General features: G+C 42.6%; 1 protein-coding gene across 3 annotated transcripts in view; it reads left to right on the top strand.

Moving 5' to 3' along the window:
- Positions 1–8,461, top strand: part of LOC130044324 (zinc finger protein 470) — a 32,651-nt gene extending 24,190 nt beyond the window's left edge. The window contains exons 3-5 of one of the 3 annotated variants that reach the window (XM_056137022.1): positions 1,425–1,551; positions 1,734–1,829; positions 6,636–8,461. In XM_056137022.1, coding sequence (XP_055992997.1) covers positions 1,425–1,551; positions 1,734–1,829; positions 6,636–8,452 — 2,040 coding nt within the window. In that variant the 3' untranslated portion in view covers positions 8,453–8,461. The remainder of the gene's footprint in view (positions 1–1,424; positions 1,552–1,733; positions 1,830–6,635) is intronic. The other 2 variants (XM_056137024.1, XM_056137025.1) reach the window with 2 other exon arrangements.
- Positions 8,462–13,658: the final 5,197 nt, after the last annotated feature.

Here is a 13,658-nt window from a genome sequence, read left to right as displayed (position 1 = left end):
TCTGTTTTTAATTTTTTTTTGCACTATTAAGCTTTGTACTACTTACATGGGGCTGGAGCGAGAGCACAGCGGGTAGGGCATTTGCCTTCCATACAGCTGGCCCAGGGTTTGATTCCTTCGTCCCTCTCAGAGAGCCCGGCAAGCTAGAGAGAGTATCCCATCTGCACGGCAGAGCCTGGCAAGCTCCCCGTGGCGTATTCAATATGCCAGAAACAGTGACAAGAAGTCTCACAATGGAGACGTTACTGGTGCCTGCTCAAGCAAATCGATGAGCAACGGGAGGACAGTGCTACAGTGCTGCTACATACATACAAGTACATGAGATTCTGGGGATCAAACTCAGGTTGGCCACATAAAGGCAAGCTCCCTACATGCTGTACTGTCTCTTTGATCCCATCTCCTGTTTTTGTTTTTCTCCTAATATATACAGATTACCTCAGTAGAAAAACCCACTAACTGCCTTACCTAGATCACTTAGACTACAGTGCAGTTACTTAGTTTTTTTTTTAATCTGAAAATATGAATAGCGTAACTTTTCATTTGTGAGCCAGCTAAAACACTGTCACTGTCACTGTCATCCCGTTGATCCTCGAATTACTCAAGCAGGCACCAGTATTCCTCCCAGCCCTGAGATTTTAGCAGCTTCTTCTTACTCATCTTTTCCCAATGATTGGAGGCTCTTTCAGGGTCAGGGGAATGAGACCTATTGTCGTCACTGTATTTGGCATATCAAATACGCCACTGGGAGCTTGCCAGGCTCTGCCCGTGTGGGTGGGATACTCTCGGTAGCTTGCCGGGCTCTCCAAGAGACATATATTAATATATTTCACTCTATGATTTGTTGCCTACTGTCTGAACCCCATCAGATATGGTGTAGTAATTGTGGAAAATGGGTAGGAAGTGTCTTATAATGTGTCTTCATGGCTGTGCTGTCCGGAACGTGGCCTGGAGTGTGGCGGGGGTTTGGTAGTGGTGCTGGGTCCCTTGGGGTGGGGAGGGCTCTCCCCACCCTATAGTCTGGCATGGAGTCCAGTGGCATGGTTCTGGGAGCCTCATTTTATACTCCTGTCTGGAAACAGCATCCGTGAGTCTGGAGGGTGGCCGATGAGGAGATTATCTGGTGCTGGCAGGTTGTGGCTTATGGGTGTGATCCCTGAGTCACTGGAGACTGGGGGAAGCAGGCAGAGGATCTCTGTTCCTGGGTTTCTTTGAGTCCAGAGTCCAGAGCCAGCTAAATGGGGGGTTGAATTTTTGAATACTAATTGATCAACTTCGTGTTCCTAGAACGAACAGACGCCATTGGGCTACACTAGCACACGACAGGGACAAATGGAGACGTTACTGGCGCCCGCTCGAGCAAATCAACGATTTACAGGAAGTCAAGTCATCAAGTGAATTGATCAAAATTATGTTTGTCACTTCAGGAATTGGTGTGCTTTACTGATGTGGTTATAGACTTCTCTCAAGATGAATGGGAATGGCTGACTCTTGCACAAAGAACTTTGTACAAGAAGGTGATGTTGGAAAACTACAGGAACCTGGTTTCTGTGGGTGAGAATATCTTTTACTATTCACTTCTCTAGAGGAGTCTTCCTACCTCTTTCAGGCCTTTAACATGTATACATTGTCCCTCTTCCCTATACGGTTCGAACTGGGTCATAACTCTGGGATATTCACAATGTAGCCATTTCTCATATATATATATATATTTTTTTCCCCCCCCCTATATTTAGGTCTTTGTATTTCTAAACCCAATGTGATTTCCTTACTGGAGCAAGGTAGAGACCCCTGGATAATGAAAGGAGAGATAATAAGAGGTCTGTACCCAGGTAAGTTCAAGATGACTAGAGCTTGCAAAACTATTGTGAGCCTGACTTTTCTTTCTAATGCTTGCTAGAAAACACCTGAAAATTTCACTCAAATCTAAACTTGCAGACTGGAGGAATAGTACAGCAGGTGCAGGTAGGGATTTTGCCTGGCACCCGACCAACCCAGGTTCAATCTCCAGCATCCTATATGGTCCTTCCACCCCTCCAAAAAGATTAAATGTGGAAGCACCATATTTTTTTAATGGTTCTTCTCTTCTCCAGTGGTATAACTTGCCACATTTATTTTTACTGATTTCTACAAGTACCAAGCCTATTTCTGAACTTTGTTTTGTTCTACAGAAATCCACCTAGTTATGTTCTAGTACTATATTCATCCCTGAGTTTCAGCAGTTCTAAATTCTTTAAGTAAATTTTCTCAAATGCTCAAATTCTTTAAGCAAATTGTATCTGATTTAAATATTTTTCTTTCTTTTTCTTTTTTCTTTTTGTTTTTGGGTCACGCCTTGTGATAATGGGGCTACTCCTGACTCTGCGCTGAGGATTCATTCCTTCTTTATCAAAACTTTTATCAAATTAAAAAATTTAGTCTTGTTTTTTTCTTGTTGCTGTTAATTATTATATATAAATAAATTTATAAAAAAATTTTTTTTAAATGTAGGAGTACTGCTATTTATTCAGCCACTGATTAGCTGATTGAATTGGGCATGAACTCCACCTTACTTTTTTTTTCATAATTTTATTTATTTTTTCTTCTTATATTTATTTATTGAATCACTGTGGGAAAAGTTACAAAACTTTCAGGTTTAAGTCTCGGTCATACAATGATCAAACACCTTTCCCTTCAGTACTCATTTTTCACCACCAAGAACCTCAGTATACCCCCCCTCCCACCCCTCCCAATGCCTGTGAGGCAGATGATTTCTACTTAATTCTTCTCTACATTGATTACGTTCATTATTTCGACAAAAGATGCACCATTATTGTTCGGAATTTCCCCCCCAACAATCAGAATTGCTGAAAAGGCATTGTGAAATACTTTGTTTTCTATAGCTGGTTATGAGAATCATATAATGATTTTGGATTTCTGCAAAGAGTCAGATAATTACGAGATTGGTTTCTGTGCATCTGGTGTTATGGCTGTGCTGGAGAGCCACTCACGGAGGGCAACTCGGTAGGGTGTGAAGGATGAGCCGGTACTGCCCCCCCTTCCTATGAGACTGCAGTTGCCCCATCACTGCTGGCTCATACCTGGCTTACCTATAAGCTCTGAGAGGGCAGACACCTTGCTGCTGGGTGGGGGGCGGGAAGGCGGAAGGAAGCAACACCCTTTCCCTCCCAGGGAGGCATGGCGCTGTAGTTTAATGCATGGACCATTCACTTCCTGCCGCAGGCTGCTGGGCTCTGGACTAAGTCCTTTTGCCTCTAGAGCCATGGCCGTGCCAGAGAGCCACTTATGGGAGGCAACTCGTGGCCTCGGTAGGGCATGAAGGATGAGCCGGTACCGTCCCCCTTCCCATGAGACTGCAGTTGCCCTGTCACCACTGGCTTATACCTGGCTTTCCAATAAGCTCTGAGGCAACAGCCACCTTGCTGCTGGGGTGGGGGGGGGGGAGGCGGAAGGGAGCAACACCCTTTCCCTCCCAGGGAGGCATGGCATGGTGGTTTAATGCATGGTCCATTCGCTTTTCTTCTGCAAGCTGCCGGGCTCTGGATTAAGTCCTTTTACCTCCGGAGCCATGGCTGTGCCGGAGAGCCGCTTGTGGGGGGCAACTCGTGACCTCGGTAGGGTGTGAAGGACGAGCCGGTACCGTCCCCCTTCCCATGAGACTGCAGTTGCCCCATCACCACTGGCTCATACCTGGCTTTCCAATAAGCTCCGAGGTGGCAGCTACCTTGTATGCGGTCCAGATGCATTTCTACCAAAAGCTGCTGGGTTTTGAGATTTGTCTCTTGAGTCTCTGGGATCTTGGCCATTAAGCAGCTTGATCAGCAGCCAGAGAGGCTTTTTGTAGGCAACAACTCGGGGTGTAGTTGGTATGGGGAGGAAAGGGCCGGTTCCACCCCCATCTGGTGAGGCCCCGTGTGTCTCGTCACTGCAGGCCCAAACCTGACTGTCCAGTGACTTCTGGAGGATGGCAGTCACCAGGCCGCCAGGGGGAACAGGCCAAGGCACAGAACCTATTCTCACCTGGAGTGGCCCAGCACCAGTAACTTACTGCAGAAACAGGATGCATTTCTGCAAAAAGCCTTTGGGTTCCAAGATTCGTTTCTGAGTCTCTGGGATCATGACCATTAAGCAGTTTGATCAAGAACCAGAGAGGCCATGCCTCCAATTATATAGCTGAGCCAGAGGTCGTTTGTGAGTGTGTCTTCCACATACCTAACTTTTGGCCGTTTACTTTCTTGGTAAACTTTGCCCCAAGTTTTTGGGGTCTGGCCAAAGTCACAGCTGCAATTTTGGGGTATTTGAAAGTCTGACGGTGCCATCAGGCTGCTGATGCACTCGTCTCACAGGTACAGACCTGCTGGCGGCACCATACCTCCCACCCCCCACCCCCCAAATTTTTTTTAACCTTCTCTGTTTCGTCTCCAAGAGGACATCTTAAGAAGACCCACACAAAGAGGCAGGGACTCAGTCCCACAGTAAGATTAATGCTTAAGCCTTCCTCTTTCGGATGACTAGGTTCCTCCTTGGCCCAAGCATGTGATTGGTGTTGTTAGTGAGAACAGTGGGTCTTCTTTGTCCCCAGTTCACCACTACTGGAAATGGGGTTTGGGGTTTGGGTGGTAGGGGTGAGGAGTATAGGCCCAGGAAGTTACCTCAGAGATACAGGACAGAACAGTGATTCAACAGGCAGATTCAGAAAATTAAAAATAAGGTATTGTGTATAGAATCTGTAAAATTCTTGTTATTTGGGGGACAATTCCCCCTCATTTTTTAAATTGATACAGTAAAAGTTATTGAATGTACTATGTGCTCTTTCCACTATTCCTTACCAGAGAAATAACCACCTGCTGCTCTATATCATGTCTCCACAAATTAACCAGGACTGAAAGAATGTAAGGCTGAACTTGGGCAGTTTGGCTTGGGTTGAGGGAAAGGTGCCTCTAGCATTTAACCTTTCCTCATTATTCATCTCTTGAAAATTTTAAACCGCCTATACAGTTGCTAAAATTGAAATAGGGATCCCCCCCCCCCTTTTTGCCTAATTTAAAGTGAAAAGGCCCTTCCTCCTCTTGCATCCTCCGCAACTCTTTAAGTCACTGATTTGAGAATAAGGATTCTTTGGCTTTGACTTAGCCTCAGCCAGAGTATCAACATCCAGCTCCTACTCAGGAGTGATTTCTGGACTATCCAGTTCAGCTCTTTCGTGTTCAGTGAGAGCTTACCTACCATCTGCAGCTGAGATCTAAATTTGAATCAAGGCCCACATAGACTAAAACTTTGGGGATATCTTAGCCCCTGTCTATGCTGATTTTCTATATTATTTTTCACTCGTTCCCAGATAGCAAGGTCTATGGTGCCTTCGTCTGGGAACCACGGGTTGTATTCTTTGACAACCTCCAAGCACTTAATTATTTTCTTGAGAGGCACTTTAGCCCCTTGTTCAGAAAGAATTTGGCGTAGAAGCAAAGCAAAAGTAGAAGTGTGAGAAGTTGTTTGTCCCATCCTGGAGAGTCCAGTTAATTCACATTGCTGCAGTGCTCATTAGCGCCACCAACTGATCCTTCAGCTCCCTATTCTGGTGCCAGCTTTTCCATCTCAAGAGGATGTGGGACCTGGGATGGCGCAGTGTGCTAGGAGGGGACAGATGACTACATGTCCAGCATGCAGTGTCTTTATTCCAAATCATCAGTGGATATATACTTTTCATGATCAGAAAACCAAGTTCCTACTACTAATAAAGGCAATTATCTTATTATAATAAATCACATAACATTTCCTTCTTTGTCATCAGTCACATACAATCACTTTTTAGTTAATCTGTTAACCACCATAATGCATCAAGTTGCCAATCGAAAGATGCAAGGTGGGGGGCCTTTCCCAAGTCGGGGAGGCACAGGGCTTTTCTTATGCTCAATGATTCCACTTCTGCAGTCAATTCCCAGACCTGAATCAGCCCATTGTTACCATCTCAAGGGGCTCAGGCATTTCCAACATTTTTCTTTGGCCATCACCTACCCACTTGTTTTTGGGATTATCGGCTTCCCTGTGTTATTTGAAAGCGTTTTTTTCTAGTTTCATAATCTAGCCTTTGCATAATACATGACAGGGAAAAGAGCCTCAAGTTAGTTGGTTAGTTTGTTTTATGATCTTTTGTGGGGCCTTTTTCTGCCTTCATTCTCAGTTCCAAAATGATGATTCAAGGTCATATATACCTGAGAGTCCTAAGATGTACATTAATAAATGAAAAGTAATACAATAAAAAAAAATGACAGCATAACTATTTTCTTGGGGGGGCACACTTGGTGTTGCTCAGGGAATACTCCTAGCTGTGTGCTCTGAGGTCACTCCTGGTGGGGCTCATGGAGCCATAGTGTTCCAGAAATTGAACCAGATTGACCATGTGCAAGGCAAGCTATACTATCTCCTTGTCCTCACAAATCTGAATTTTAAATGGTGAAAAATCAAAAAAGTCATAGCAAATGAGGATTACAGAAGTGCAAGAATGATTGCATTAATGTGTAATTTAGAACTGTCAAAAGAACCTGTTGGTTTTAGCTGCTTTGATTAATATGTTTTCAGTTCAGAGGCTTCTATTTTTCTGGAATGGGATAAGAACATGCTTTACTCATATTTTTCAGACTTGGAGTGTGTCCACATATTCAAGGAAATTCCTTCAAGGCAGGATATTTATGAAGAAAAATTATCTCATACTGTTATGGGAAGACTGTCAAGCTCTGACCTTGAATGTTCCCTATTAGGAGAAAACTGGAAGTGTGAAGATCAGTTTAAGAGGGAGATGGTAAGTCATAATATGCACTTTAGACAAGAGACTCTTACTCATATAAATACTCTTATTGAGGAAAGGGACCTTATTAACAAATCTGGGACAGTTTTCCACCTAAATTCATTATCTTGTATAAAACAGGTATTGCCTATGGATGAGAGGGTATATAATTTTGACACAGATAAGAAAGGTTTAAAAACTCTTTCGTTTGCAAAAAATCACAGAGAAGTTTATGTAGAAAAGAAATTTTTGAAATGTAATGACTGTGAGAAAACTTTCAGCAAAATTTCAACGCTTACTCTTCACCAAAGAATTCATACTGGAGAGAAACCCTATGAATGTATTGAATGTGGGAAAGCCTTTAGCCAGAGTGCCCACCTTGCTCAACATCAAAGAATACATACAGGAGAAAAACCCTATGAGTGTACTGAATGTGGGAAAGCCTTCAGCCAGAATGCACATCTTATTCAACATCAGAGAGTTCATACTGGAGAAAAACCATATCAGTGTATGCAGTGTAATAAAGCCTTCAGCCAACTTGCACATTTGGCTCAACATCAGAGAGTTCATACTGGAGAAAAACCCTATGAATGTATTGAATGTGGGAAGTCTTTTAGTGATTGTTCATCCCTAGCTCATCACCGAAGGATTCACACTGGGAAACGGCCCTATGAATGTATTGACTGTGGGAAAGCTTTCAGACAGAATGCCTCTCTTATACGTCATCGGAGGTATTTTCATACTGGAGAGAAACCTTTTGATTGTATTGATTGTGGGAAAGCTTTCACAGATCACATAGGGCTTGTTCAGCATAAGAGAATTCATACTGGAGAGAGACCTTACAAGTGTAGTATGTGTGAAAAGGCTTTTAGCCATGGCTCATCTCTTACTGTGCATCAGAGAATTCATACAGGAGAGAAACCTTATGAATGCAGTATTTGTGAAAAAGCCTTTAGCCACCGTGGCTCACTTACCCTTCATCAGAGAGTTCATACTGGAGAGAAACCCTATGAATGTAAGGAGTGTGGGAAAGCGTTTCGGCAGAGCACACACCTTGCTCATCATCGAAGAATTCATACTGGAGAGAAACCTTATGAATGTAAGGATTGTAGCAAAACTTTCAGCCAGAATGCTCACCTTTCCCAGCATCAGAAAACACATACTGGAGAGAAGCCTTATGAATGTAAGGAATGTGGTAAAGCCTTCAGTCAAATTGCACACCTTGTTCAACACAAGAGGGTTCATACTGGTGAGAAGCCTTATGAATGTATTGAATGTGGGAAGGCCTTTAGTGATGGCTCCTATCTTGTTCAACATCAAAGACTGCACACTGGCAGGAGACCCTATGAGTGTCCTGAATGTGGAAAGGCATTCAGGCAGAGGGCTTCTTTGATCTGTCACCAAAGGTGTCATAAGGGTGAGAAACCTTATGAATGCAATGTTTGTGGGAAAGCCTTTAGCCATCCTAAATCCCTTGCTTTACATCAAAGAATACATACAGGAGAGAAACCTTATGAATGTAAGGAATGTAGCAAAGCCTTCAGTCAGATTGCCCATTTGACACTCCATAAGAGAATTCATTCTGGAGAAAGGCCCTATGAGTGTAAAGATTGTGGGAAAGCCTTCAGGCAAAGTGTACACCTTGCTCATCATCAGCACATTCATACTTAAGAGTTAACTACAATTTAACCACAATTATTCCTTTCTCAGACCCAAACCACCAGGTTGTGTCGTTTCAGTCTTCTAAATACCTCTAGAATATTCTTTTTTTCAGTTTATGACCCATCATTGTTTCAGTCAGTTATCACATATGAATGTAATCTTTTTCTTTATTTTTTTTGTCAAGTGGATTTTTAACACTAGCCAACTTACTATTTTTTAAAAATAGTGTACAGTATATTTTCCAAATTAAAATATTATTTTGATGAGTGCAGTGTCAGATGATCTATGTAAAGGATTTAGCATACAATTCTTGGCCTATAATTAGTGCCAAGGTAAGGTACTAGATTCAAGTTCATCTGTAAATAAATGAGCCATAGATCAAGACTGAGAAAACCACAGATTTAAGCATAGACAGAGGGCTTTTTACTGTCCCTTTGGCACAAAATAGTAACTTACTCAGAATGCAGGGATTTTAATATTATGCAAGATAACCACAGTTGAAAACATGGAGTATTATTGGTGAGGAGCTCTCACTTCAGCTGGCATTTGGAGGTGAGAATAGCCCTATTGGAATGCAAACATTTGGTAGAATTTAGGACTAACCAGGGAATACTATTAGAAGCAAAGCTAACAAGCTAGAAAACGTGATAGATAAATGGGGGGGAGAAAAACCTGAAAACAGCTCAACACTTTGTTTTCTTTTTTTGGTGAAAAAATATCATAAGTAATTCTTTTCTGTTTACATTATTCTTTCCAGAGTCTAGGAGAATGTTGCTTAGTACAGCACATGCCTTATGTGTTTAAGGCCCTGAATTCAATCCCCCAGCACTGTAAAAAGGGAAAATTCCAAGGCAGTAGTTTTCTATTGCTGGTTCTTGCACCGCTGCCTGTCTACAGCTATAAAAAGGTTGAGAGAATTCTTGTACCACACTGTTTAGTAACAAATGTGCTCAGACAAATACCAGTCCTTGGTGTAAAAGGCATGAAAAACATTCAGAGCCATACAGTGAACACAGGAAATCTTCACATCTTATTCTGTGAAACTTGTAAGAATGATGCTGTAAGAGAAAATACATACTTCTCTTTAGAATGCAAAAGTTAGACTTTTGAAAAGAAATTTTTTTTGAGGGAGCCACATGTGTCAGTGTTCAGGGGATTTTCTGTGTTCAGGGATCATTCCTGGAAGGGCTAGGGGGACCATATGTATTTCTGGAGGTCAAAACCTGTGCACCAGTGTGCAAGGTAAGTACCTTACCCACTATATTATCTCTTCAGTCCTTTAGTATTTTTAAGGGAATTAGATGTATCTCTGAGTAAAAATCAGTTTAATAAAGACATTTCTCCTCTTGTTAAATATGTAGTTTATTGATATCCAATAAAAATTCCAGTATATTACTGATATAGGATAACATTGGTTTGTGTTTTCTCCTCTGCCACAAGGAGCTTAGGTTTATTGGGTTACACCCATCACAATGATCCTGAAGCACTCCCATTTCCTCGATATTCATCTTTAACTTCTCTGAGCTTTGCTTTCTCTATCTGTTAATCACTTATCCCCTAATCAGACCTCGTAACTTGTAAGGTCAGATCCTTCTAAGGAGACTGGATTTTGTATTTGTAAGTGAAATAATTGCTTTTTCTCCTTTCCTTATGTCCTTTGCATAGTTCACTTTAGAGCAGTGTTCTTTTTCTATAGACACAGGAAGACAGTTAATGCTGTGCTTTTGTAACTTGGGAGTTGATTGACTCCAAATAATATTTATTCCTGGGCATGTCATATTTACTCGACTTGGCCTCAGTTACCCTTAGTTCCTAGCACCCCAGAAGTAGTGTCCCAATGAAGGGACTAGATGGACCCAGGGAAAACTGGAAGCTGCCCTGGCATCGAAATGGGACAGGCCAAGTGCCATAAAACTTATAATAAGTTAAGAGCATGGTTGTGAACAAATTCTGTCATGACCCAAAGAGAAGTGACTGGACAAGGACCCTGCTAGGGTTAGGAAGGACTAATCTGGCCTGAGGATGTAGTCTGGGATCTATAGCAAGATTTCCCTAGGAGAGCCACCCTACAAACTTTATATCTTATTGTGTCCATACAAAATGATTAGAAAGATTATTAAGTAAATCTAAGATGATTGTTTATGGCCTAAAGAAAGGAGAAGTATGTCCTTATGTATTCTGCCTTATATTCTGCCCTTGAGCGGATCTTCTAGCAGATCTTTTTTTAAGAAGAGCTTCCTGGGAAGGAAGGGAAGGGCTTTACAGTGTTGATTGTGCTATTGTTTAGTTGTTACCCCCAATTCTTGGTGGTTGAGCTCTAGACTAAGGCTAGCATGAGGGACAGGTAGAGACGGGAATGAGTGGAGTGTGAGACAGGTAGAGACTGGAATGGAGTGCGCAGTGGGATTGAAATAAGTGCATGGGGAGAATGGAATAAATGCTGGGGCAGAGATTGGAATAAATGGCGACTGATCACCAAGCAGCCTGGCGGCCCTGTTTCCTCCTCCATGCATTTGTTGGTGGCATCTGTGGTGGTGTCTGCAGGCTGAGTGGTGAAGCAACTCATGGCCACCAAATTCACGTGGCAGGAGAGTGCCTCACTTATTTATTTTTTGATTATACACCTTTGGGGGTGGATATGGCTCATGTGGTAGAATACATACCAAGCATGTGTAATACCCGGAGTTTGATCCCAACCACTTCCAGACTCCCTCTCCTAAGCATTGCTGCCTCAGTACTGTATCACTGACCCAGGCATTGTCCTGTGTGGTACATATGAAAATGTATTGTTATTGCCGTTAAAGATCTAATTGGAAAAGACCAAAAGTTGAAATAATAGGATATATTCCTATCATGATGAGAAATGGAGCTTTAAAAAGGAGCTGCAGAATGGCTACATGTGTACACCATTTGAGTATGCTTATTAAAAACCAAAGTGTATTGTGGTTGACCAAGGTGTAACGACAGAAAACAATATAATGATAATCCACTGGAAATCATTATTAGAGGCAGGGGTTAAGGGGTGAGCATATTTGCCATATTCATTTAATTATATATTGCTGTTAAAGATTGTATAGAGCCATAAAAGAGCTATGCTGTACTAACAGAAGATTTTTTCGGAGCTGTATTCTAATTATTATAATTTTGAAAGTAAAATATGGCATATTTTCTTTGCCTAGTTTTTTCTTTCCTCCTTATGACTACACCATCCTTCTTTTCCCTTGAGGAACTGAATGTACCCTCCCATGTGGTTCCAATGTACTAGCCAGTCAGATCAAATTCTCTTTGGAGTTTGAAAGGATGTGTGTCATTTAATAGCAGCTCTCTAAAGGGATAATGATGTTCTCCTGATTGTGATTGTAGGGGCTTAAACACTAATTTTGTGTTTTATAAGGTTATAATTCTTCAAATTATCCATTAATCCTTCTTAGATTTCATTTTCAGCATATATTACTCATTTTCTCAGCAATAAAATACAAAATTTGGTATGAGCATTGGTATTGACAATAGAATCCTTGAAAAATTTGAGGTGTTAGAAAATGGGTATTATGTGAGATGGGGCAAGTAATACTCCCATCTTTTCTGTTTTCTTTCATTTTTGGTTTTTGGGCCAGAGCCAGCAGTGCTGAGCTCTGGGCTCTGGAATCATTCCTGATGGGCTTGGGGGATAAGTGATGCTGAGGTTGGAACCTGAGTTGGCAGCATGCAAGGCAAGTGCCTCATCCACTGTACTATCTGGCTAGCCCAGACCTTGTGTATTTTCTGATCTAGGTAAATTAACTCAGATTGTGCACAGGACAGACACACAATTAGTGTCATCTGAAATGAATGTACAGATCAAGGGTTCTGGATAATTAAAAAGGATGAGAAATGCTAAATGCAAAGAGTATGTTGCCTTTGTGTGTGTGTGTTATTTTTTATTTTGGGGCCACACCCAACGATGTTCTGGGTTTATTCCTGACTGTACTCGTAGATCATTCCTGGAGTGCTTGGAAGACCATATGGCATATTAGGGATCAAACTGGGGTCTGTCGAGCGAAAGGCAAGCACCCTCCCAGTGTACTATTGGCTCCAGCCTCTTCTTTTATGTTCTTGTTGATTTCACTTCAGGGGAAAATCCAACTGTTTACTCTTAGTTGTGTGCTCAAGAATTACTTCCTGCGGGGCTTGGGGAACCAAGCTTGGGATGCCAGGGGTTGAACTTGGGTCGGTGTGTGCGAGACAAATGCTCTTTTTTTTTTTTTTGGTGATTTTTTAAAAAATTTTTATTTATTGAATCACTGTGGGAAAGGTTACAAAGCATTCAGGTTTATGTCTCAGTCATGCAAACATCAAACACATTTCCCTTTACCAATACTTATTTTTTACCATGAAGAACCCCAATAAAACCCCACCCCCCACCCCTCCCCGTCCCTGTGAGGCAGATGAATTCTAGTTAACACTCTATCTGCTTTGATTAGATTCATTGTTTCAATAAAAGATTCACCACTATTATTTAGAGTTTACCCCCCCCCCCCCCCCCCAAATCAGACATGCTGAAAAAGCATTGTGAAGTGATTTGCTTTCTACAGCTGGGTTCAAGAATTAAATGTTGGTTTTGGATTTCTGCTATTTTACCTATTGACCCTGGAAGAATTTCTACTGAAAGTCAGATAGTTAAGAAATTGGTTTCTGTGTTCTGGAGTCGTGGCCGTGCTGGAAAGCCGCTCGCGGGGGGCAACTGTTGACCTCGGTAGGGCGTGAAGGACGGACCGGAACGCCCCCCTTCCCATGAGGTTTTAGTCGCCCCCAGTCCCCCGGCTCATACCTGCTGTCCACAAGGCTCCCATGTGGCCGCCATCTTTCTTTCCAGAGGGAGGAGGGCGGAAGGGAGCAACACCCTTTCCCCTCTGGGCAGAAATGATTGCCTGGATTAACGCATAGTCCTTTCACTTTTCTGCTCCAAGCTGCTGGGTTCTGCATTAGGTCATTGTGCTTCTGGGGCTGTGGCCGTGCTGGAGAGCCGCTCGTGGGGGCAACTGGTGGCCTCGGTAGGGCGTGAAGGGCGGACCGAAACACCCCCCTTCCCATGAGGTTTTAGTCGCCCCCACACTCCCGGCTCATACCTGCTGTCCACAAGGCTCCCATGTGGCCGCCATCTTTCTTTCCAGGGAGGAGAGGGCGAATGGGGCAACACCCTTTCCCCTCCGGCAGACTTGATGGCCTGGATTAACGC

This window comes from Sorex fumeus, unplaced genomic scaffold (genome assembly GCF_029834395.1).
Source record: "Sorex fumeus unplaced genomic scaffold, SorFum_2.1 ptg000122l, whole genome shotgun sequence".
NCBI lineage: Eukaryota > Metazoa > Chordata > Mammalia > Eulipotyphla > Soricidae > Sorex > Sorex fumeus.
This window is presented reverse-complemented; position numbering and strand designations above follow the sequence as displayed.